Source organism: Platalea leucorodia (assembly GCF_965183815.1).
Source record: "Platalea leucorodia genome assembly, chromosome: 1".
Lineage (NCBI taxonomy): Eukaryota > Metazoa > Chordata > Aves > Pelecaniformes > Threskiornithidae > Platalea > Platalea leucorodia.
In genome coordinates this window covers 2,837,433-2,864,201 of record NC_138823.1, presented here as the reverse complement: position 1 = coordinate 2,864,201, position 26,769 = coordinate 2,837,433, and the positions used below count along the sequence as shown (strand labels likewise).

General features: G+C 46.5%; 1 protein-coding gene across 1 annotated transcript in view; it reads left to right on the top strand.

Moving 5' to 3' along the window:
• Positions 1–26,769, top strand: part of ADGRB1 (adhesion G protein-coupled receptor B1) — a gene marked incomplete at both ends in the record, with an annotated part of 199,586 nt that overhangs the window by 39,489 nt on the left and 133,328 nt on the right. Inside the window, 6 exons of the mRNA XM_082307543.1 lie at positions 3,773–3,931; positions 12,024–12,131; positions 18,684–18,848; positions 20,402–20,566; positions 24,004–24,168; positions 26,348–26,512. Coding sequence (XP_082163669.1) covers positions 3,773–3,931; positions 12,024–12,131; positions 18,684–18,848; positions 20,402–20,566; positions 24,004–24,168; positions 26,348–26,512 — 927 coding nt within the window. The remainder of the gene's footprint in view (positions 1–3,772; positions 3,932–12,023; positions 12,132–18,683; positions 18,849–20,401; positions 20,567–24,003; positions 24,169–26,347; positions 26,513–26,769) is intronic.

The following is a 26,769-nucleotide window of genomic DNA, read 5'->3' as shown; positions in this document are numbered from 1 at the left end:
CTGTGTTATCAACACTGTTTTCAGCACAAATCCAAAACATAGCCCCCTACTAGCTACTATGAAGAAAATTAACTCTACCCCAGCCAAAACCAGCACAGACCTTCACAGGAGTCAGTGCCTTTGAAAAGCAAAATCCTTCATAAAGCAGTTGCAGAAGGCTCATTATTTCTGGATTAAGGACAGATGGCAACTTAACCCACATCGATCAGTGAGGCGCAGCAGTTTGTTGGGAGCTGATGAAATGGGACTCCAGGGGCAAAAGGGACTATCTGCAAAGGGTCGCATTAACTTCAGTGGGACTTTGCATTGTATTTCACATGCGTTACTTGCTTCCCACCATCAGAAATGTCTCCTTCAACCCCATGCTTGAAGGGGCAGAGCAGGGAATTGTGCAGCAGACAGGCGGGAATGAACGTTTCCTAGAAGATGGGGAGTCCATGAGGGTTGTTGCAGCTCAGCAAGTCATTTCTGATGAACTGAGTGATGGGGCATGTGTGCAGCCACTGCAGTGACAACTCGTGTCTCTTCTCGTGTCTCTTCTCCAGCATCTGCACTGGGATAAAAGCATCTGTGTGCTGCCACATTTCAGCTGCTCCACAGCCATGGTAGCTCATTCACTTGTTACCCAGCCACCCCTTTCCACCAGCCAGAGGCTTTCAAGTAGTGGGCAGGAGAGCCAAGTGTTTTACTCATGGCACAGCATTTTTTTTCCCCTCAAAGATGGGATAGGTATAACTTCATATAATAGGCCCTTAACCGCTTGTTTACAGCACCACTAAAAAAGACAAATCACTTGAAACAGTGAATGACTAGACGCAGAAAAAGAAGGGAGATTTCAAAAGGTTTATCTGACAGCCAATAAACAGGATAAATAGCATGCAGTATTTCATTTGTCAGGACCATGGGACAACCTGATGATAAAAAAGTACTACTCCATAAAGTGGGGAATACCTTTGTCTTGGCTATAAATGCCTGTGTTGATTTAATAAGTACTGTGGTACTTCTCTAGCTTCTCTTTAGTACTCACAAATGGGTTGGAAACTGAGGAATAAGGTGAGGAAGGAAGTTATCTGTGCTCAACCTCATAAAGAGATCTCATTCCAGTTAAGGGTTTGAGATCACAATGGTTTTTATCTTATTTTGACTGGTTCTCCTGTTGCTGGGGATAAGCAGAGTAAGAAGTCAAAGACTGGAACCTACACTGTCCCCCACTCTTTCCTGTAGTGAGACCAGGCAGCATCTATTTCTATATATTTTTAAGGTGTTAATGTCATCATAATAGGTTATATCCTGAAATGCAGACCTGTTTGAATAACCCATCATCAAACCAGGGACACCATGACAGGCAATCAGTCTGGGTAGCCAGTCTGTATTTTGTTTACAAACACAATATAAAATAGCCTTTTAAGACACTGGAGCAATTATGTATTTTGACTCAAAAAGCATCCCAAGCAAATAAATCACAAGCCTAGCCAAGGCTTGTGTGGAGCGGCTTTCTCCCTTCCCCAGCCCCACTCCTAATCTGCAAGGGAGTGAGAATAAAGAAAGACATCCTTAAAAGGGCAAGCAAAGAGTTGATTAGCTCCTAAATGTGTCTGGTTATGGATACCCTATCGATCAGCTCAAGCAAGGCATCAGGATACCTGCCATTATGCCAATGGCCTTCTTATAACTGAAACACAATCTGTCTCCCATCATGCAACGGGAGAGACGAGCCTGTTTCCCTGTGCTGTTTAAAAAAGGAAACAGTAGAGAAAGTGACTTTCAAGGGAAAAACAGTCTTCTTCAAGGTCAAATATTTATTGTGTGCCAATAACAACTCCATCCTCTACACTGTTGCCAGGATCTCTGAGCACCTTGCTGGCAGGTTCACTAGCCTGCATTTCCATCCTGCTCTATTTTCCCCATGTCATTCTTGTTATTAAGTATCTAAGCAGCTTCCACTGCATTTAGCAGTGTGAAAGTTGCTGAGAATGTGTTTATTTTCACTCTGTCTTGGGAGCAAAAATTAGAGCACAGGTGGGCTGGTGGTAGTAGAGTATGAACTCATGGCTTTACGCTGTGCAGGTGGATGAGTATCTGCCCATCCCTGTGCAAAGGGGTGCTGGTAATGTCCCTATATTCTGGTCTGGCACCTAGCTGGGCTGTTGAGGACCCTCATTTTTCCAGACAGGGCTGGTGTCCTGCCTAGGGTGTGTAGGGAGCAGCGGAGCCCACAGCTCAGAGGACAGATGTGATCTCCGTTGCCTCATAAATAGCAATACAGGGAGGCTGGGGTCAGCTGAAATGGATCACTTGCATCTCTGAAATCTCTGACTGTTGGTGAGAAAAAGCAAACGGGCTTTATTTCATTTTTATTTTGAAAAGCAGAATTTTTCTTTCTCTCAGTGTTTCCTCTCTTCAATAAACTACATCTTTAGCTCATTATCTGTGCCTAAGCATGGCACAGCTGAATTTCTTGGACCTGAAGCATCTCCAAGGGTAGCTGTGGGTAATGAGAGAATGCACAGCAGGAAAAGCAGCCATCTGAGAGTGGCCACCTCTGGGACGAAGGGCCACCTCTGCTCCTCCCCATGAGGTGGGCAAATGATGGAGCAGAAGCAGTCACCAGCTGTTAGAAGCAGAGGCCTATTACAGAGCAGATTTTTAGCTTGCTGCATATGACCAAGGAGGAGTGAACTGGCCACTGAGGGATATGACAGCTTATCCATCACTTGAAGGGCCTGGATGATCCCCTGCCGTCTTTTTACAACACAAACCCCAGCCTTGCTGGGCTCCCCACTGGTGCCCTGCTGTAAGGCTTTGGATTGTGGGAGGCAAACCAGATTCAGATGGTCTTCATGGTCCATCCTGCCATCAACGTTTATGGACATCCCACCAGGGCAAGTTGTTCTTGGCAGCAAGCTGGAAAGACGCAGGGTGGAGAAGGCTGCAGAGGCTCAGCATTTCCCTTCTGCAAGTGGCAGGATCATCCCTGCAGCAAGGGGCTTGCTGGCTCCATCAGCTTGCAGGGCTGTAGCTGGTGGTACAAGGGGAAAAGCTGTATGTTACCGACACCAGCACTGAGTATGGGTGGGAAGGGAAGCCAAAAAAGCACCTTCATCTCATAGTGCTCACAGATTGCTCCCTGTGGGTGCTACAAGGTTGCTGGAGGGGAATATCATTCTCCCCGTAAAGCTGTCCTTGAGAACGATGCCTTTCTGCAGCTGACGGTATCTGCAGTGCAGGGAAAAGGAGTGTCCTTTAGTGGGGGGAATGGGTGGTAGGACCACTACCCCTTTCAAGCTCCGTTGTGCTGCCTGCACATAGGCACGTGTGTTTGTGTATGGGAAGAGGGAGGAGAGACAACTTCACCAATGCTGGGTGTGTATCTTGAGGTGTTTTTTGCAAGTGCCTTTTGGGGTTAGGAACCAACAGGCCACAAAATGGGCACAGGGTCTTCTCAGAGGAGAGGACGTCTTTGCCACATCAAGCACAGGAAGAACTGGACTAGTTAGAAATGGGGCAGGGTTTCCAGGAAGGCAAAGTCCCTCTTTAGAGATAGGGAATAGTTGAAGAGAAGTCAAGGAAAAGGCAATGCTTCTCCCTTCCTCTCCTATCTCTTGACTTTCTGGGCTACTGTGTGGTGTCTAGTCCTACCACATTCAAAGACATCCCAGATTCGGGACTTGGCAGTGGGTACATTGTAGGGTCTCCCAGGCCAGTGTTGCCTTGGCTTCCTGGGTGCTGGGCTCTCACCAAAGCTGACGGGGCTTTTCTGGATTTTGCCCAGGTGGTTGGAACCCGTGGTCGACTTGGGGCGACTGCACCAAGGACTGCGGGGGAGGCCTGCAGACCCGCATGCGCACCTGCAAGCCCCTTCCCAACGAAGGTCTTGTCTGCGAGGGAGTCCTGGAGGAAGGACGGCTGTGCAATAGGAAGGCATGCAATAGTAAGTGGAGGCATGTTCCCCTGCACGCGCGTGGGCGGGTCGCTCTTCCCAGGAGGAGTTTGGCCTCATCGCCATAAATAATGAAGGATGCTCTAGAGGCACAGAGAAACTGCCGAAGGGCTGAGTGGTCGAGAGCTCGGTCAGAGCAAAGTCAGAGCAAGGTCAGAGCAGCAAGCCCAGGGGAGCATGTGACTTTGGCTGTGCATGGCCCTGCCCTTCCCTGCCTGTCTCGCGGTCACGCATGCACACATACACACGATGACGCAGGTTTTCCAACACATACACCTGCAGATCCAGACCTTTACCCAAAGAATAGGAGTTAATCTATAGGAATTTATAAACAGGCTTACATCAGGTATTCGTATGCTGGTAATAAATCTGCCACTGATGGCAAAATATACACCCTTAAAGGCATTTCTTTGACTGTTGGAGTCTCTCTCCCAAATAAATAAAGCATGCAGCTAAGAGAGATGATAATCTTGCTTCTTTTTGGCTTAGTTCACCTTGCCAGTCAAGAGCAGTGTTGCTGTCCCTTTTACAAAATGAAGCCTACAGTGCTAAGACGTGGAGAAAGATCTGGCCATTAGACAGACAAAATGCAGGGCTTGAGCAAGGCAAAGTCTTTGGCAGATGCTCCGCTCTCCGCCTGTAATGCAGCCCCTTTCCAGGTCCTCTTCTCCAGAGAGGAGGGGACAGATTGTCACTCCAGTCAGCAGTCAGATATTGATGGGTTGAGCTGGTGAACCTCAGGCACTTTCATCTCCAGTTCTTCTTTTGTATTAGAGGGGGATGAAGAGAAAAAAACAACAGGAGAAGCAGCTCAGCTCAGCAAATGCAAGAGAATGGCTGATTATAATTATTCCCTTCTTTTTATTTCAAATTCATAGTAGAGAATGTTTGAATAACTCCTCCGACTAGTCAAATAACTAGGGAAAGTTCAACTGTCTTCAAAGGCAGGGAAGTATCTCCTGATAAAGGGGAAGCTCAAATAGAGGGACATAAATATATTCCTCTAATAAGGGCTAAAATGATTTCATGCATTTTTTACCACTTCCATAAATTTAAATCATGCTGCAATTAGGCTTTTTTTCTTTTTTTTTTTTTTTTGTTTAAATGAAACCTTCTAGTATATTGAATTTCATCTCCTTGACTCACAGTTGTTAATTTCCCTCTGAGGTTCGCCTACACTAGGGATATTTAATCTAAGTCCCCCACGCTTGCTGGTGACTTTGTAGTCGTAACGCAGCTGTGGTGTAGGGCAGTGAGGGTAAGAGTACAAGGACCTGGAAGCTGGACCTGAAAGGAGGTCCAGTTGTGGGACTTGAGTGTGCCTGAATGGAGCTGGTGGAAGGGCCAAGCCAGTCTCGGTGGACAATGCTGTGAAAGAGAAGGTGGAGATGGCATTGTGGGTGAGTAGAGGGGGCTCTGCAGGTGTGGCCATTCTTTGAACATGGAGGCACATGGGAGAACAGGCAAAAAAATCCTTAGAGTGCCCCTCCTGTGCTGGACAAACAAGGCAGGGGGACACAGCTCCCCGTCCTCTTTGCAGGATGTTCATCCCCGTCCCTAACCATCGTCAAAGCCCTCCATGGGACCTGTTTGATTCCTTCACATCCCTCTTGCACTGGGCAAACTGGACACTAGTTTCCAGGTCCAGCCTCACCAGCATTGAACAAGGGGCATAACATCTTCCCTTGATCTGCCCCAGGGGCAAAACTTTGCTCTTCTTCATGATAGATCTCCTTGGGTTGCTGTGACAAGGAGGGATGAAGTTGGAGGGTGGACAGCCATGGAGCCTGGATGTCTCGGTTGGGTTTCCAGCTCTGCTTATTGCGTGGAGCACAGCAGTGAAGGATGAATCACTATTTACTCACTATTTACTCACTTGTCTTTTCCAGAACACAACATTCAGCAAAGCTGATCCTAAGTGGAGAAAAACCTGATTGTACCCTAGGGGCTATGATTCAATAAATGATTTCACTTGTCTTGCTGTCCTCTTTCCATTACATATCCAGTCAACTCCTGCTCCAAACTGCAGTGCAGTTAGTTCAGCTGAGCTTATTTGGGAAGAAAGGATCTTGAGCTAAGTGGAAGGCCCTAGTTTAGAAAGAGAGCACTCCCACAGAGTGGGACAGCACAAATTGATTTATCCCTTTGAAATAAATAGGTTAATTCTGATTAATTTTCCCAAGGGCCTCTTTGCAGACAAACTGCTGAGCCCCGTTGTGATGCTTTCGCACTGGCAAGCTGGAAAGCATCTGAGGGAAGATGTGAACAACTAATCTTTCAAAAAGACTTGCCCATACACATCTTGAGGTCCGTGTCCTACCTCAAGATAAACCTGTGTCTCTTCGTATCTACAAAAGCTGTGCATTTGGCTCTGAACTCGCTCCTCAGTGAATCCGTCTCTTGTTGCCTTTGCAGCCATGCCCAAGAGAGGTGTGCTTTTGACCCAGGAAGGGCTTTTAATTTTTTTGCACATATCCTTTCCTTCTCTTTACTGTGATCTGTACCAAAACTTGAGAGGATTTAAAAGTAGAATAGAAATCCTGTTTTAAATGTGTCACTGTTATTGTTACATTGACTTTTGCTCATAGATTTGTTAGGGATGAGTAGGATGTTCATTCTTCTACTTGAACTGTTATTTTCCTAATGGTTCATTATACATTGCAGTTAAATAGATTCTAATCTGTTTTTCAATTTTTTTTTTTAAAAAGAAGAAATGACGAACTGGACAAAACAACATCTTTATCCTGAATCGTGTAGCATTTCAATAGCTTGTAATAATACCTGACTAGATCTCCAGGTACTATGGAGTAGCTGACACCTTAATTTTCTAGTAGAAAACAAGCAGGAAAAAACCCCTCTTTTCCTTGACCAAAGGACCATCTATAATCCTGATAAAACAGCAAAACAAAACAGGGATGAGTGTTCTGATATTTTGCTCTATTTTTTTAATACCACCACTGAAAAAGTAAAACCAGTTGCTGGCCAAGCAAGTTAGGTTAGAATAACACAGAAATCACCACCACCTTCAAAACAAGGGTACACCCATCTCTTTTCTTTAGCTTCTCCTTCCTTGCTTCTGCCAAAGTGTCTCATAAGCTGATAGGTGATTAGCAAGAGTGTTTTAGCTGTTTATTTGGATCTCCAGCAGCAGGAAGAGGTCTTAGTCTGTTACTGCACCTGGGGCGGGTTCTCAGTGGGAACAACTTTGGGTGCTGCCACTCAGCTCCCTGGAGCTGCTGAAAAGAACTTTTGCAGAGGATCTGTGAGGGTTGTTTTATTTTGCCTGGCCATGGCAAACGCACTAGAGGGCTCTAACCCTTTGTCATGCAGCTCCTCCCCGAGGTGGACCTTCTCCAGGTCCTGCCATCCTTCCTCTTCCAGAGCTGCCCCAGGTGGACCTTTAGCAGGTCTAAATATACAGCAGTGGGAATGAGAGTTCTCAGCCTTTCCAAGAGGTGTGACTTCTGGCAGCATGGTCACCAAAATATAGGTGTAGCCCCATGGCTCCCAGGGCTGAGTCTGAACACGTTGGCTGGAAGCCATAGCGGCGTTTGAAATCATTGCACAGGGATGGCTGAATGACTCCACAGGTTTCACTTGTATGTGGGCTTTATGTTTTCCACTCTCTTGGGCCACCATCTCTGCTGTTTCATGTAATGGAGTCTCTTGCTTGATGATCTTCATCTGGCTAAATTTCCCCAGAGATACATACCCAAGCCCAACGGCAAGTGAGCCAGGTAAGTTATCTCCATGGGCAAACCCCAAAGCTGTAAAACACAGCAGAAAAACTGTAATGAAGGCTCATCCCAAACTGGAAAGGAAACTTTTTCTGCCAATAGCAGCTTGGCTTATACAGAGCCTTTTCTCATGGCAGCTGTTCAGCTCAAGAGACATAATCTGAAGGACAACATTCAGTGTTTGTTGTAACTCTGATTTTTCCTTGCTAGAGGCAAAGGACCCAGTGATATCTTCCTCTCCGGCACAGACAGGGGAGATTTCCTTCATCTGTTGGATTTGGCCAGGAGCTGCTGTTTTATAGAGGGAGGAAAAAAAGCCAATCCGAGTGTGGTGGCAAGTGCTTGCAGAGGAGCTTTCCAGGTCCACCCCCTTTGGATGGAAGGGGACGCCCGCTGCACTCCGGTGGCCCCTCTTGGCTGCATGGTGCTAAAAGCTGTGGTTGCTTACAACCTGGCATGCTGAGGGTCCTGGTGGGGAGGCTGGATGGGCAACATGGCAGGACAACATCCAGACTAGAGGAGGGATGTCATGGGCCTGACCCTGGCGCTGGAATTTGGCAGTGCTGGAGAAATGCAAGAACAATCAGAGATGTAGGCAGCCTGCATTTATTCCTGGGGAATGAAAATCGGCAGAGGAGCCAGCTGAAATCCTGCCATCCCATCTGGCAGAGGCAATGCAAAACCATCTCTGACATTTATGAATATGCAGATTGGGCAGATACGATTACCCTAGGCTGGGAAAGGGGTGGCCGCATCCTGCCCTCAGGTGCAGAAGTGTAACACCAGTGCAGTCCCATCAATCCATGCTGGATTTCTAGCATCAAGTAGGTTCAGGATCTAGCCCTTCATCTGTGTAACTGTTAGTGGTGTGAAGAAACACATGTTCCACATGACATTTAAAAGACTGAGCCTCAGTCTCATTCTCTGCCGCCCCTGATTTTCATTAAAAATAGCCTTTTTGGTACAATCGCCAAGCTGAAATATCCTGTGTATGTGTGAGAGCATCTTCATTCCCCGCAGGCCAGGCTAGAATTCATTGCAAGCTGTAAGAGTGCCTTGTCCTGTAGGTACCTGCTGCTGCTGCTTGCAAAGACTTCACCCAGTCCCCCCTCTTTTAATGGTAGTTCGGACATTTCATATCTGGAAGTCATGCATCTCACCCAGTGACATTTTCACAAATCTCAGACATTCAAACCAAAATGCTTTGGGCCATTTCCTTAACTGGTGCAATTGCCATATATCCAGTGGCCTCCAAAATGACCCTCTTCTACATCTGCTGAGATCTTGATTTTTAGGGGTTGTTAGTGATTCTGCCCTTCTCAGTTTTACTCCTTTAGCAGCTGCTAGATGCCCCAGAAACTCCATAGCTAACACCTTCTCCTTCAGTTTTACTGCACTGAGATACATTTACCCCATTTCAATGGGGTTTTTAAATTAGAAGTGTTGGTCACCTACTTCCTCTTATCACTACTGCCAGCATTGCAAGATCATCCTCCCCATCCACATTTGAGCTATGTTCTTCCAAAATCTCAGGTGCTTGCCTTCACTTACAATTGAAACAGCTCTGTGTTCCCTCCCAGGGCGTTATTCCTCTAGCCCTCATGCTAAGTTCTCCAGGGTGATGGGTTTTTCAACAATGTGCCCTCCTCACAGCATTTATACAGCTGGGATGTAAATCAGGTCTAGGTCTTCCTTTCATCCTGGCATTACTCCTCTCCACTGACCCTGCTGTGTGAAGCAGGCTGCTGAAATCTGAAAAACTGTGGCCTCCACCCCATAAAGTTCGGCTGCATAAAACCCACAGCAAAGCATCACTTGCACCAACTTTGCTTTCTGCATAGGGGACCTGGCTTCTCCCTGCTTTGTTCAGAACCACGGTTGATTTTTGCGTATATTCAAGGCAACTGTTCAGGTTAAATCTAAGCCATGCTCTCTGTTAAATGGAGACAGACCTGCTTCTGTGCATCACCTTTACCAAAGGGGAGGCAGCCTGCCTGCTGCAGCGGAGCGACTGCAGCATGGGTCTGGAGGCAGTCTTTGCTGGGGGAGGCTTGGGACAAGCTGGAAGGGTCACACATTCAGCCACTAGACCTGATTGCCTTTAATTAGGATGAGCAATGAGGCTCCTTTGAGATTAGGATCAGTCATTAGGAGATGTCAGTAACATGGGGCCCAAATAACTGTGAGAGGAGGTCCAGGGTGCCAGGGTTGCATTTAAAACTTTTATTTTGCTCTTTTATCTTTAATTCCTTCTGCCCTGCCTCCTCTGTCTCTCTGTCCATCCATCTATCCATGCTCACTGGCTGCTTCTGGGATATTCACTCCCAGGTTTTCCTTGTCACCTTCCTTGCTCTGGGCAGCTGACAAAGCCATCCAAGCTCCACATCTACCCCTTGTTGCCCAGCCCCTGTTGCTCCTCCCAGCCTTAACAAGTCTCTTGGAAGCCTATTGGATTTACTGTAGATGGAGATTTTGTGTGTTCCTGTGGTTTGTATGTTTTCATGAGTAGGACTTAAATCAGAGCAGACGAAAGTGCATAGGTATAGCCAGCCATGGGTGGTGGGATTAGAGCAGGGTTTGTGATGTGTCCCAAATATGGGACTAACTTAACTTTTCTCCTAAGCAAACTCAAGACACTGGATATTGGAAAGCTAGTTAGAGGTTGGCATTTTTTTAAAATTGAATTTCACATAGGAAAGTCTCATGACTTTGCAGATATTAAAAACATAGGATTTGGGCCCTTTCTATTCCAGTAAAGAGCCAGACAAAAACAAGGTGTATGCAAATATCAGGATGTTTGTAGTCCTGATGTCTGGCTATCAGTGCCTTTCCTTTGAGGATGGCAGCCTGGTCACTGCCCCATCCCATACCCTCCAGCCAGCAGCCTGCAACCAGTTGGTGCTGGGAAGGTTTGGAGGAGTTGGCGTGACCAGTTCCTACGTTCCTTAAGTTCTGCTTTCGGGCAACAGTAATGGGAAATAATATAATTTCACAAACTAGATGGGCCTCTTCCATGAACCAAACTGCTGAATATAAAGTCTGGCTCCTGGCAGGGACTCTCTGAATCATTCCTCTCCCTCCTCTGCTTTCCCTTTTTGGATGGCAATAAAGACTGCTGCCACCACACTGAAGCTTCATTAACCTTTATTAATTTTCTCAGGGTTCCGGGATCAAATTTGTCACCATTTCATCTCTTGGCAGTTTGCACTTCTTGAAAAGATGTCTGACTGTTTTACCTCCTTGGGGAAAAAGATCCTCTGTCTGGTACTTGCTGTTTGGAAACAAATTGGTTGCCAGATCACAGATTACTTGGGCTCAGCTCTGCTCTCTGCTGTTCTGCATGACTCTGGTGGAGTCAGCTGAGCTCTCCTGATTTACAGCAGGCAGTACTGGTGGGCGGGATTTGGTCGCTATGCTTGGTTGTTTCTCTGTTTACTAGGGAGGGCATGTGTCAGGGTTGCAACATGCCCAATACCATGGAGAATGGAAATTTTAGTTTCTCCTTTAGCCAATTTAGTGGCATGAAAATGCAATCCCATTGCAGAAGCATGGGTTTGGAAGGAACAGGGGTACTAGCTGTCAGTCAGGAGTTAAACGTCTTTACAGTGGATGCATTATTTACCTTCGGATCTCAACACCATGGTCTTCAGTGGGAGATTTTCAGTTAGGACACTAAGGTTAGGAGCTTTGCGCTTTCACCTGAGTTGGAAAGGTGCCCAGCCATAGCTCTGTTGGTACATAAGTGACTTTGTTGATACCAGACCTTCATCTTTCCTTGTTGCTGATGGTAGGGTAGATTCTATGAAGGAGGCATCCTTTCGAGCTATCTCTTTCATTTTCACCTGCCCTCACCTGCCTGCTCCACTCAGCATTTTCTGGTTACTCTACAGAGCATTGCTAAGTATATGTTGGTTGCAAAGCAGAGTTTTCCACCAAAAAATACTGCCAGTCATCACCATAGATCTCAAAACACTGCTAGGGATGGTGCGATCCATTGTCAGCACATCTGAAAAGGCTAAATACTCCACAAATACAGTAAATAGTACAAACACTCTAGAAAATCATTGCAATTGATTAAAGACCAGACATAAGGGATCATATTCTGCATGGTCCCAAGTCTCACTGAGAAACAAGGGGCTGAACTGCGAGCCAGTCCAAGTCTTGCAGGCTGGCTCGGTGCTAAAGCCTCAAGGACTGCTGGTAACCAGGGATGCTGGGGTTGGAAAGCAGGGGGTCATGTCAATCGAATGTTGCAGGTTGCTGTTGTTTATGCGTGTAACCTTTGTAGTGAAAGATCTTGCAGAGTGAACCAAGGTGTATTTACACGACCCATTACCTTGCCATAGCCAATGGACGCTATAATTCCAGAAGCCAATCGCTGAGGTCCACAGATAACAGAAAGCGAGAGGACACTGATGAACTGCAGCACTACGGGTACCCTGCACCTCAAATAGGTAAGCTCTGACCTTCCACAACAGCCTCTGGAGCTGCCACGCTGCCTGGTCACTGCACTTCCCGGCTGGGCTGGGCTGACTGCATTGGCTCGCTTTGCTGTTTCAATGACCCAGCTAACCCACTCTTTTCCCCCCAGGTTAGTGTGGGCTTATCCAACAAGTCACACACTGAGCAAATGGTCATCACCCAGTTTGTTCCCATCCCATTGCCCTACAGGGTTTTGTGTTGTTGCCATTAGTCAGAGAAGGCAAAAAGAATTAAACACAAAGCCCTAACAAGACTGTGCATCTCACAGACTGCTTCTCATCACCCTGACTACTTCTAAGTCACTGCTTTGTCTGAACTGTCTAAACAGCCACGGTTCATTAAGCCAAAGCTGACTTTACTGCGACACAGCCTCTTTGCTGATGTCCATGTCATGCCTTTTCATTGACCATTGCAGGAGGTGTGCAGGTCATGATGGGGAAGGAGCAGGACTGCCTTCCTCTGTCACTGGGTCTTTAGTGGTGTGCAACAACTTGTATCTGGTAGGTTTTGCAGCAGGACCTTCCACCCTCCTAAAATAGGAGGGGAATGATATGTAATAATATCAGAGAGTGTGGTCTGGGAAGATGGGAATGAATTGGACCTAGATCTATGCCAGGTCCAATCTGAAGAGGTTTTGAGCTCTCCCTTCACAGCTGCCTTTTGTGGCAGGAGCTCAACACATCATGGGTCTTGGGCAAAGCAAGGCGTGCTGACCCTGACAACAGGTTAAAATCATTGCTCAGTGACCTTGAAAACAGTTTGTGCTCTAGAAAGGCTTCAGACAGGTGATTTGAAGAGCTAGAGCTGTGAAATAGATTATAAGGGAGAGCAGGTCATATTCTGGTGTAAAGTAGCTGTGCTCCATCCAACCCAGCAGGACTTTGCCAGTGTGCAGCAGTGAACCGCATCAGGAAGCTGAGTGGTGTGGAGGCTCTGGGGGTGATCAGGCAACAGCTGGGGCTGTGGCTTTTAACACAAGGTAGAAGACTCTGAATTTCTTTGCTACCCTGCACTGAATCCGCTCCCTCCAGGGGGAGCAGCTCTGCTGCCTGCAGGATCACTGGCGGCTGGCAAAAGGCTGCAGGAGAGTGAGAGCATTTGCACCACTATAACTTGGTGAAGCTGAGTGCAATCTCTCAGTCACACATGTCCAAATGGAGGCAAAGAGGAGGCAGTCCAAGGCAGGTCCTGTGATGTCCCCTGTTGTTCCTGCTCTGCCTGGTCCCAGGTGCTTCCCTAGGGCTTTGTTCCAGCCTGTAGCTCAGCCATCAGGTTTATAACTTGGCATTTCTTCCTGCTGTGCAGCTGGATACCGCATCTGGGCTCAGTGACATCTCTGTTAACTCCCTGCCGTCATAGCCACTGCTGTAGTGTGATTGACTTGGGCTGCGGTATCCCTGAGTGCAGCATGGGCTGGGACATGTGCATTGTCCCAATGTGCATTGTCCCAGTTGCGCAAGCTGGACACATTCCTGCCACTGTTGCAGGAGCAGCAACTGCAGCCAAGTTGTTCAAAGAAATCAGGATAGAGGAGATGGAAAGACCAGGCAGGAGGTACAGCCCAAGAAGGGATTTAGAGGGAGTCTGCAGCTGGGGATGCCAAAGCAAAGCCCACATCTTCCCTAGCAATTAACACAGTTTGTAGGGGATAAGCCGTTTCACATCCACTCAAGACCTGGAAAAATATGAAATACAAAAAATACCTGATGCCAGTCATAAGGACTAGGGATGAGGGGATGGCCCACCCCAGTTGAAGACTAGTATTTTCTCCTGCCATCCTTCTGCAGCCCTGGTGTCCAGGTCCTGTTGGCCCACAGGCTCTGGCACGGTTGTGCTCTCAGCTATGGTGCTGCTGGCTGCCCACGTGTCTCTCCCAGCAATAGCACAAGAGTGAGATCCAGCCCAGCAGGTCCCTGGCACGGGCCCTCCTAGCTCAGCCCACAGACTGCTTCCAGGAGGTCTTTGCCAGCAGCAGGATGTGAATGAAGGCTTACATGTGGTGAGATGTCAGATCAACAGACGACGCCAAAAAAAAAGGGATCCTGGCGGAGGGATGACAGCAATGTGCCGCTCCATTAGTGCCAAGGAAAGAAGTGTTATGGAGAAGCTGCAGGCACTGATGGGGACCCCGTAGCCAGCTGAGCAATCTGTAAGGCCAGCTCAGTTACTCTCAGGGCTGTCCAGGAGCTGGAAAGGATCCTGGATTGCAGTGTTACATCCCCGTAGAGCGATGTCCAGTGCGTCTTCCTTCTGCAGCACCTTCTGGGCACTCTCCAGCTGCAGGAGAGGTGCTGCAGGGGGGTTGGTGGGAGCAGCAAGCCCTGCAAAGGGCCAGCTTCCCATCTGAAGTGGGGTCCTCGGCCCTGAAAACTCCTGTGGGGCACTCCTGTTAATCCCCAAGCTAGCCTGGAGAATCACAGGACTAATCAAAGGTCAATCCTGCAGAGACATCTGTCTACAGGCAGCAGTCATGATGGTGGGCAGTGCATGGCCCCTTGTCCTCTGGGGGGTGAAGACCAATTTCGTGCAGTGCATCTCTGGCAAGTCTAATTATAAGACAGGACTGAGCTGTACTAGGGGGCTTTCAAACACAATGAGCATGGTAGACTTCTTACCCTTATACAAAAAAATAGAGCCAGGATCCACTTCTGGGATAAGTAATCGGAAGATATTGCATCCAGTAATGTGTATTTGCTGTGGTCTGACCCACAAGGCTGCAGAAATTCTTCTCATCCATAGTTTTGGCAATGAGCAATATTCTGCTTCTCTTGGATGGAGAATGAGAGAGCTTGTCCTGATGCCTGAGAGTGTCTCAGAACTGGGTTTTGCATGGTTTGAAAATCAGTTGGGGTGTTGGCTGACAGCCGCCTGAACATGAGCCAGCAGTGTGCCCAGGTGGCCAAGAGGGCCAATGGCATCCTGGCCTGTATGAAGAACAGTGTGGCCAGCAGGACCCGGGAGGTGATCGTGCCCCTGTACTGGGCACTGGTGAGGCCGCACCTCGAGTACTGTGTTCGGTTTTGGGCCCCTCACTACAAGAAGGACATCGAGGTGCTGGAGCGTGGCCAGAGAAGGGCAACGAAGCTGGTGAAGGGTCTGGAGCACAAGTCTTATGAGGGGCGGCTGAGGGAACTGTGGTTGTTTAGTTTGGAGAAGAGGAGGCTGAGGGGAGACCTTATGGCTCTCTACAACTACCTGAAAGGAGGCTGTAGCGAGGTGGGGTTCGGTCTCTTCTCCCTAGTAACGAGTGATAGGACAAGAGGAAACGGCCTCAAGCTGCGCCAGGGGAGGTTTAGGTTAGATATTAGGAAAAACTTCTTCACCGAGAGGGTGGTCAAGCATTGGAACAGGCTGCCCAGGGAAGTGGTTGAGTCTCCATCCCTGGAGGAATTTAAAGAACGGATAGATGTGGTGCTCGAAGACATGGTATAGATGGACTTGGCAGTGATAGGTTGACGGTTGGACTCAATGATCTTAAGGGTCTTTTCCAACCTTGACGACTCTAAAAAAAAAAAAAAATTCTAAAATCAGTTGAATTTCTGCAAGGTTTGAGACTAGACTGGACATAGTGCCCCAGTAGACTGAGATAAATTGCTTAGTTCAAAATGACACCAAACCCAAAAGAGTAACCAGCACTTGGACAATAAACTATATTATGGATTTAAAAGCCAGAGATTGGTGCAATGCGAGAGATCATAACTGAGGAGATTCACCTCTAATCACAGATATTTCTACTGTGAAAGGGCAAAAGCCAAAAACACTAAAGAAGGGGAAAGAGGCAGAAGAGTTGGAATGTGGTCCAAAGATGCCATTCAGTCATCTAGTGACACAGTAACTCTTGTCTGGACACGGAGCTTGCAAAACCACAGCCAAGCCTGAGTGGCAAGGTGGTGGGATGGCACACTCCAAGCCATGAGCTGCTGATGGAGGAGGCCACTGCATCTCTACAGGATTCCTCTGATCCACCTCTGGCCTCTCAGAAAGACTTTTGGGCACAGACTGGCAGCATTTAACTACCAAAAAATGCCAGCTCCCTGCCACTGAGGGACTTGGTGCTGGCTGGGTGCAGTATTGGGGAGGTTGCTCAAAGTCAATGGAGGGGGTTCTCTGAGCAATGCAAAGGCATCGTCTGTTGGTGCAGCATCCAAGCAGGCTAGGTAGCAGGAATGGCTGGGATTTGTGGGCCAGAGAAGCATCTCCTGAAATCTGTGCCACTCTGCATGGCAAATGTTGAAATGATGGCAATAAAAAGATAACTTGCTGGTGGTAAACTCTGAGTATCACAGGACTGTCTGTCTGACAGAGCCAGTTGAGCTCCTTGTTGGAAAGGGAGCAAAATTACCATGGAAATGCAGATCTCTCTATACCAGCAGATCTAATACTTGAGAAACAGGATACGGGACTTATGTTTTCTTGAAGCCCCAAGGCCTCAAAACACACACCACCTCCTACACATCCCAGAGAAAGACCAACATTTATCCATACATATGTCCATAATATTTAACTGGAACCAGCTGGGTAGATTAATGAAACAAAATGCAAAAGCAAGGGGAAACAGTATTGAGCAACTTTGGCTTAATGAACAAAAGCAGTTACATCTCATGATAATCATTGCAATAGCGTAGATGAGGTGGAGAAAGACTCATCCTTACCTCCACCTCTTTCTGACTCCAGAGAGTAAATGAAGGAATGAAAGCCTGTCCACTTTGCATCAAGGACAGATCTTCCTCTACACTTTTCCCCATCAACAGGCCTGAGCATATTGATTCATCAGCCTCCAACTAGTGAGCAAACTTTTAACTACCAACTGCCTGAATGACTGGAGACATTCAAAGTAGATGTGCTAAAATGCATGACACATAACGAATAACACAGATAACTACCAAAAATCCCAATGAGCAGATTGATGAGAGCCATAAACACTTGAAATCCTGCATAAAATGTCATAGCACGCAGAAAACTCCCCTTAAGACACTAGTAAATAAACATATCACCTTGAGGAAGAAGTCAGACATACACAGCTTTAGGTCAGCTGAGGTAGTATTGGGCAGTTTGGTGGTCCCCAACCCTTACAGTCCCTATCACATGTCCTGTACTGATGCTGACTTTCACACAGCTGGTTTATAACCCACACTGCCCTACAAGCTGGCTGAGATCTCAAGCTGTAGCAACCCACTGCTAGAGTCTCTTTCATGCTCAGTGTTGCAACTGGTCAATCCAATACAGCATCTACTATCCAGTTTTCTTTGGGAATGGGGTGGTGGTGCAGGAAAACACATCCAAGTGTTGGGTGCAGCTCAGGCTGTGCCATGTTGTACAACCCCTGAAGTCATGCTTACCTGCTGCACCCAGTGCCGTGATCCCTCTTATATCATCTGTAGTCTGCCAGATGCATCTGGTTATGATGTGATGTGGTGCAGTCTGATGCTCTGAAGAACTTGTTACTAGAAGGGTATGGCCCTCTATTATGCATCCTCAAAGATGTGTTGGTGTTTATTTGTGCCATATGCCTGTGTACTATACATACTGAATGTGACATTCTAGATTTATCATGTGTAATTATTAGTAATCCATTAAAAATCTAGAAACCCAAACAATGCAAAGCTTAATTAAATGAAACAGAGCAAGCTTTTGTTTTCATTTGGGGTAGAAAGGCATTTTCTCAAGGATAGACTAATGCCTATGAAACTAATGGAAAATTGTCCTTTCCCTGCCCATGTCACACTTCTGGTGACTTATCTGGAGGCTGTGGCCTGGCTGAAACACCCCTGGCATGAGCATCTGTCTGCAGGGATGTTAATGACAAAGGGAATATGTCTCATCGCTTTCCACTCCCATCTCTTGTTCAACGGGATGCTTTTAATTTGCCTTTCCAATACTGCCCCATCAGGTAAGCAGTTGATAGGGACTGTATGATGCCTGGGAACAGTCAGTCTTGTTCTCAAAGCAGATCTTCTCCACAGGTGAAGGAGATGCCAAGAGAAAGCTCTGTGGGATTACTTCAGCCAATGTCCTTCTCAGGCACTGTCATCTTCTATTTTGTCTGCTCCTCCACTGCCAATCTGCATTGGTAGGGGCTATGAGAAGGCGGGGGAAGTTGAATCCTTACAACTGCTCAGTTTATGGACACATGTACTCTATCTGTCTAATCACTGTTACTTAATTAGTCCTGTCTCTGAGTAGATGACACATATCCCAGCTCACGTGGTTCTGCTGTGGCTACACCACCTCGTTACCCATGGTGGAGCCTGCCCTGCCCAATGCCCTGATGCTTCCACAGTGTCCTTCCCTTTTGTGTGTGTGTTACAGCTCTACGCAATACCCCCAAAAAGCTTTTAGCCCATTGTCAGCCCTTACATTTTCTCACCAATCCCCTTCCACCCTTCTTGTCACACCACATGTGGGACACATTGCACAGCTTCACAGATCACCAATAACTGGTGAAGTGCAACTTGAAAAACACTGCCCCGGAGATCCAGGGACCAAGGATACCACGTTCTCACCTTCTGCTCCAATCCCAACAGGCGACCCCGCAGCGGAGGAGTGGTCCCCATGGAGTGTGTGTTCAACCACCTGCGGGGAGGGCTGGCAGACCAGGACGAGGTTCTGCGTGTCGTCTTCCTACAGCACTCAGTGCAGTGGCCCTCTCCGGGAGCAGAGACAGTGCAACAACTCTGCCGTGTGCCCAGGTGGGCTGAGCAATCCATGTACGCATGGGCAGGAGGGGAAGGGAGACGCACAGAAGACTGACTGCCTGTGATATCTCCACTGTGATATCTACTGGGAGGGAAATGGGTTTGGTTTCCTCTTCCTTCTCTTTTTACCCTAAAGCCTCATACAGAGATCATTGCTAGACCAAGCACCTTTAGAAGGGCACTTGTTTTGCATGGTATGGACAATTCAATACTATCTAAAGGCAATGAACACAGTACATCTGAAAGGCATGTGCCCTTTGGGGTGTTTCCAGGCATAGGGCAGACTGGGAAAAAGAAGCACTAGATGACACTTTCAGTTGCTCAGATGCCAACACTGGGCATACCGTTGCAAAATCAGCACGAAAAACTCAGGCTGCTGGTATGTTTATGAATTGCGCTAGCCATCGTCTCTGTTTTCATACTCCTTGTTCCACAATTTTGATGAAAAAGTCCAGTCTGGGAAGTCTGGACATTATTTTGAAGAATTATGCTATTAAACCAGGTGTGTTACTGATGACTTCCAACCAGCAACATCATTGTTCAGAACCAATCTTACAATGGCAAAACCACCAAGCTGTTTTCCAGTGCTATTCCCTGCATTTCCTCCTCTAGTTATCTCTTATCATGCAAGATGCCTGGTGACGATTGCAAAACATTAGGTTTGAACATCCTTTTCTGATCCTGCTGGGTCAGTCACTGTTAGCAACCCATGCAGGACTGGAAAAGTACCTGTATTTTTTTTTTTTTTTTCCTGAAGCATTATTGATTTTGCATTAGCTTCTCCAGTAAAGCTGGAAGGGATGAAGTCCCTTAAGAGAGATCAGTACATTCTTGTAACATTTGGCCTCTGGAGATTACAGTGACTAACCTTCCATAAATAACCTGGCCATATTAGATTACATTACATTAGTTGGAGAAGATTAGATTAATATAGATTAGAAAGCTTTAGCTGTCTAATTCCAAGAGTTACCAGTGATGGCCTGAGCACTATTGGAGCATGTTGCCTATATCATTTTGTTCTTCCAAGTCTCCCTGGCTTTGCCCCTCTGGTGTCACTGACATATCTTTGTAACTAGTAGCCAAACTACAGCTTTTCTGAGAGCTTGAAAATGCTGTAGCCTTTGACGGTTCAATGAGAAAACGTGTTGAGAAAGGGAAATAAGGGTAAAAAGTGACAAAATGATGGTGATGCTGCTTCCCAAAAGGTGGTGGTTTTTTTATTCCTCTTTAGCTAATTGCATCTTTTGCTCAAAAAATGCCCTTTTCTCTTGGCTCAAAAATCTGAAAAATTAGGGTCAATTAAAAGTGCATTGTGATTTATTTCAAATAGACTGGAAAGTAACAGACACTTGGTGTCGATACCAAAGCATAAAAAAAATTATGTGATGTTCCTCTTGCACATTTTGGGTTGGTTTGTTCTTGGCCTTCCCACACTCACTTCTCACATGCTGCTTATTCTGGGTGGGAAGATGCTGTGCTCTGTGGGCTTGCTCACTTCTCCAGACCTCCTTTGGAAAGGAAACTTACTTCTTCTGCTTTGATTGCAGTGCATGGCACCTGGGACGAGTGGTCTCCATGGAGCTTGTGCTCTTCCACGTGTGGGAGAGGGTACAGGGATCGGACCCGCACATGCAAGCCCCCGCAATTTGGTGGGAACCCCTGCGAGGGCCCAGAGAAACAAACAAAGTTCTGCAACATTGCACTTTGCCCAGGTAAGGCAGTTAGAGATTCAAAGCCTTCCCTCCAGCAGGTCTCCCTGTCTCTGAAGACGCCCGCGCACGGCTCATCGAGTGGGTCTGTAGCTGCCTCAGCTGAATCAGCACACAGTCTGCACTGTCCCAGAGAGGATCCTCTATAAGGAAAGGACACATTGGAGGAGAAACCTAGAGGTGCTTTCTGGGGTATTCAGCTAAGCATTGTCTTAGGTTCAGATTTGCTCTGTGTAATAACTTTCAGAGGACACTTATATTATATGGGATGGATCTGGACTGGCTCAGCTCTCACTACTATTTCCAAGACAATCTTAAGCTTCTCACCTGTTATCTGCAGTGAATGGTTTAAAGTTATTTTGCCTGACGGGGCTTGTGCTGGAATTAATTAATAGCTTTACTTGCTAGCAATATATGTGCATTAATTCACTATATATGCAAGTTTTCTCTGTACCTGATCCTGCTTTGGGTGGTGAGATGGACTAAGAGACTTCTGAGAGCCTTCCATGCCATATTTGAATATTTTTAAGTACCTTTTCCCTGCCCCTAGATTTCACTTCCAAATGCTTCTCCCTGAGTTTTGCTTTGAAACACCAGAAAGAAGCCTCAAGATGAAATGGCTTTTAACACTGGAAATCCACTTGCGCTCCTGTGGCTTCCTTCCCCTGAACCAGACAGGCCCTGGGTTTACCACAAAGTCCCCATTAGTTTAACTCAACATGTCCTGGTGAACATGATCTGAACACAAGGGAGCTCCCCAACACTTCCCCTCTGTCCCAGGGTAATGTCAAGTGACATTTTTCCAGTTTAATGAGAATCATTATGAGATATTATTATGTCCCTGGAGGAGGAGAAGGATTGTGGGAGTGCTAAGAACTTTGTGAAAACATTTGTGAGAAGCCTCCTAGCGTTTCCCATCCAGTTTTTACCCCAAGTAACTATCCTTGGATTTCTGGCTGTGGTCCAGAAGACTCTACTCAGAATAAGAACATCCCAGACACCAAATCGGCTCTGTCATAAAAAGGCAAATTGAAGAAGTCAGACCTGGCATTGCCTGGGCAATAAAGCATATCCTGAGTTAACACTGATCCATAATTAATTTAAATACAAATAAATATGTGGATACACTGCAGCGAACGGAACTGTGGTGGAAAGACAAGCAGCCCAACTGCAAGACTTCAGCTCTAATTAATGCCACAAAGGCAATCAGTGGCTTTGCCGTGCCAAATGAGTGCAGCGTTGGGGGACTCATTGAAGCACAACAATGGGCACTGCTCAGCGCTTGACACACACAGTCATAGTGCTTATTACTGCCCTGCTCTGAGGATTTATTACTACAACTGATAAAAATGCTCTGCTGCAGGGACAACAGAGCTTTTGTTCCTCCGGAGCAGTAGATATCATGGGCTGAGCCCCAAGTCCTTTGGAGAGAGAGGAAGAAGACAATGCCAGTCTCTGTGTAGACTACACCAGCCAGACTCCAATGAACATTTTTGATAGACTCACACTGAGGTGTGACGATGGCACTGAGCGGTCTTTGCTGCAGCTGTGATGAAGGGCCCTCAGCATCCTGCCCAAGAGACACCTTTACATCAGCGCACGCAGCTGGAGGTGCAACACAGCCATCTCTGTTTCTCCATTTTTTAAAAAAATCTTTGAAATTACAGTCTATGAATAAATAATCTCTCCTCAAAGGAAGTTACCTGTTCCCTATCCTGCACTGAATGAGAAATTTATGGATGTGGCTTTCATATTTTACCATCTCCAAATGCTCACACTTGTGGCAAGCTGCCAATCACCACTGCCACAGCAGCAGGCAGGGCTTTAAGAAATTCAACTTTCTTGGTAAATGTAATTTTTTTTGGTAAATGCAACATTTACTTTAGTAAATGCAATCTTACTTTTCCAATATTGAGGAATACTAATGAGGGGCAGGCACCGTCAGTTCATGGAAACCGGCAGCACTTCCTTCAGTCAGAAATCCACGGTAATTTATACCTGGTAGAACCTACTTTGTGGGACTTTGGATCATTTCCAGAGAGGAATCACCTATCAGTCACCACTTCTTCATTTCCCCTCCTTGGGATTGATAGGCACTGACATGATGCCTTGAATTTATGCACAATGAAAACATCAAGCTTGGATTGCTAAAAACAAGCACCTTTTGGAAGTACCTTAATGCCTGCCTGATTTTTCACACCCTCTGAGCTTATGTGACCCTCTCTGAGTTAATAGTTGCTCATTTGGATGTTTTTGACACTTTTTTCCATGCTTGCAAACAAAAAGCTACTCAACTGCAATGGGGATTATTCAGGGCTGTTCAAGTTCTTGTGGATTACACAGGGGACCAGGTTGCACATATTTTTCTTGGACTGACAAACAAAGCCAAAGAAAATGAGCTGCAATCTACAGCAACGTGATTTGAGCCAGAATTCAGACTTTTCAGGGATTCACATTGTTTTTCTGAGCGAGAGCTAGCAGCTAGTGAGAGCTAAACAGAGCATGATGGCTGCTGCTAATGAGAAAAAAGTGCTCCAGGAATAGCAGACTGGGTGATGGATCTGTTGATCAGGGACCAATTAAGGTGTAACTGCCACACATGGGAATTTCTCATACTGTACCACGCTAATAAGATGTATTCATGTTTCTCTCCAACCCCGTCCCTATCATAACCTCTCTTGTCCCTCCCTCCTCTATTTAATTATCAAAGACAATGCTGTGTAGCGACATATCAAGCCTGTCAGTGTTAATTCAGCCATGAGAGAAGTACATTGACCACACACGTGCACTCTGCTTGTGGTCTTCTGTTGGAGCACACCTTTGCTCTGAGCATTTCCTGGCTAGCCGCGTGAATTCCTGTGAATAACGCTGTGACTCGAGTTTCTGCGAGCACTTTAATGAACAACAGCATTTGGGTGCTTGAGAAAGTTCCCTTCCTGCAGACTCGTGCATTGCTTTGGTGAAAAATGGGTTCCCTCAAAAAATGCTGATTGCCCAAAATGGGAAATGTCATGGTAATGTATTGATTCCTTCAAAATTTTCAGTGAACACATGATCCATGCTCTCTATTTTGAAGTTATGTTGTGATCGGCAATATTATTAGTTTTGACTTTTATGTTGGAATGTGTAATATCAATAATTTCAACTTTTATGGTGTTATGTAGAGTATGGACATAAAAATTGAAATATTATGGCACTTGCATCCTGCTGGGCCATAACATACCAGTCGGAGGTTGCAGAGGGTCCCAACAAATTACCATTGCCGAAGTTGCCTGAACCTTTTCTTGATGGCCGTTGCCCTCTCTCACACTCCATGACTCTGGTTTGTCATCCCCTGCCTCAGTCCCTTGTAGGCACAGGCCAGAGACTCTTGCACGTGCCTCCTCCCAGTGGGAGCGATTTTCACATTCCGTTTTGTTATCTCTCTTTGGGCCACTCAGTGGACGGCAACTGGAACGAGTGGTCGAGCTGGAGCTCATGCTCTGCCTCCTGCTCCAACGGTACCCAGCAGCGGACGAGAGAGTGCAATGGACCCTCCTACGGGGGAGCCGAATGCCAGGGACACTGGGTGGAGACCAGGGACTGCTTCCTACGCCAATGCCCAGGTCAGTGACCAATGACTTTTTCTTTCTTTTGGGTCATCCTTCTCTGCAGTCCCAGGCAGGCTTTTGTGAAATTCCCTCCTATTTTCTTTGGGGAGGAATTACACTGTTTTCACCAGTAATGCAGTAATAAGAAGATTGCGGGTCATACCAATGGACCATGCTAGCCAAAATCCATAGCTGGCAAATGCTCCAGGAGACCCTGGAGAGGTGAGTCATTACCCACAGGGAACACATCTTTCTAACCTTAAATACCAGTTTTCAGTATGTGTTTAAAAAAAATTATGAAACCCTTTCCATGCCTCCACAATGATTCAACTATCCTCCTTTTTTTTTTTTTTTGTTCCTCTTCTCCTACCAATTAACCACTCCTAGTTATAGTTGAAGCAAACAGGGAAGCAACCACTATTGTATCACTGCTTTGAACCTTATCTACGACAAGGTTTAGCACAATGAAGCCTTGATTCATGCCTATCTAAGACTTGTCACTTACTTTACTCATCTAGCTGTGTCTTAAAATAATAATAACAATAAAACGAGCAATAATAATAATAATAATAGCAATAATTCCTGCTGCCCTACTGTTGTAGCCAGTACCTTACATTCAGAATACCTTGTCTTCATACCATGGACCATAGGCTCCAGAAAAGCCATTTCATGCAGGAGAAGCAAAGAAAATTGAAGCAGATACCAGAGTACACCTAACACCAGAACTCTGCTTTTCTCAGACTGACACTAGCACTATAGAGTTGCAGGTGTAGTTTCCTCCTTTCTGTGCAGAAATGTTGGGGGAGACCATTGCAAAGGGACTAATTGGGTGAGTTGGCATGGAAAATATTCTGACCTGGAAACAAAGCTTGAAGATCTAGAAGCCTTCAAGACTGATCAGCAACCCATTTTTCTTACTATGCTTCTCTTGGCCCTTTCCCTGGCTCTCCCCGAGTGCTCCATCCCTGTTAGACCATAAAACTGAGAAGGAGTGGATCCCTGAGATGGAGAGGGTCTTTGTCCCCTTTCCGAGAAAACAGGGACAGGTATTGGACTTTCCTACATGGTCTCTAGTAGGTTTTGGTGTTTAGGTAGCTCACTCCTTTGCAACTTATGGAGATCTTCAAAGACAAAAAGGGCCTCACTCTTTTTTAGACAACCTTGTCCCACTGATTTCAGAGTTAGTTATCAAAGCAATGTTGGTCATGGCTTCCACTGCATACGGTGTCACCAAAGAAAACATCAGAGGTTGGTGCTGTCCCTTTTCTATGACAATTTTCTTTTACTTCTCGGACAAGAAGAAGGGGATCCCCCAGACTCCCAAAAGGAGTTATTCAACCCAAGATGGTGTGTTAAATCTTAATTAAAACCCTAATAGGAATCAGGAGATTTAGGCTTTTGCTCTAGTTCTGTCACAAAGTTGTTGTTTCTCATCTGTGATGCAGCAGAGGAGAATGTTTCCCTACCTTGCAGGCTTGTTGTGAGGGCTAATTAACATTTTTATAGTGCTTTGATAAATGCCATTGTTAATGTAAAAGAAGTAGCATTTTGATAAATGCCATTGTTAATGTAAAAGAAGTGGCATTTCCACTGAATCTGTAAAGATGCTGGGAGAAGATACAACGGAATGAGACAAGGTCTCAAACCTCTTTCCAAGGAACATGAAACAACAGTGCAATGGAAATGGCTGGAGGGAGGTTTATTTGATGTTTCTTCATGATTTCTCACCCAAGGGCTCTGCTGGTCTCTCTAAATCCCTGGGCCAGACCTTCTCTGGCAAGGTCTGTTTTCACACACGCATTGTACATCCCAACCAAACTCACGCTATGGACTCTGACTGGCAGATGTAGCTGCAGGGCAGGTTGAATCCCTGCCCACCTGAACAGTGTTCATGAGCACAGCCCCAAATCTAAGCCCAAGGAAAGAGACAGGGCTGTTTTTGCAGGGTGTGAGGATACTAAGGAGAAACACAAGAACACCCTTCAACTATTAAAGGGCTGCTGCAATGGGAAAGAGCACACATTGATTTCATGTCTGCTGAGGATCAAAGATCTGAGGCAGGAGACCTCCCGTCCCACCAAGCCATGCTCTACTCACCCTATATTCCACTGCTCACCTTGGGACCTTGCCTTCTTCTGTTGCTGATTATGTTTGGGATGTGACAGGCTGTTTCTCTCCTCTTTTTTGTCTCCAGTGGATGGGAAGTGGCAGGCCTGGGGAGTGTGGGGCAGCTGCACCACCACGTGTGGAGGTGGGACTCAGAGACGTGACCGTGTGTGCTATGGGCCCTTCTTCGGTGGAGAGACTTGCCAGGGCCCCAAGGAAGAGTATAAGCAGTGCAATGACAGAAAGTGTCCTGGTATGTACCCCAGACCCCTCACGCTTTCCTTTGCATGGTGGGGACAGGGATTTTGTTAGGAGCATCGTGTGTCAGAGAGCTGAATGCCACAAGGAGTTGTGATCTAGTGGGACCCTGCCCATAACCCAGGCACAAGATGTGTCAAGGGCTTGATTTCATTCTTGCCAAAGCCAGTGTAACCATGCTGATTTCAGTGAATGTGCGGTAAGTCCCACCAGTCTAGCCTTGATGTTTTTCATCTTTGCATTGCCATAGAG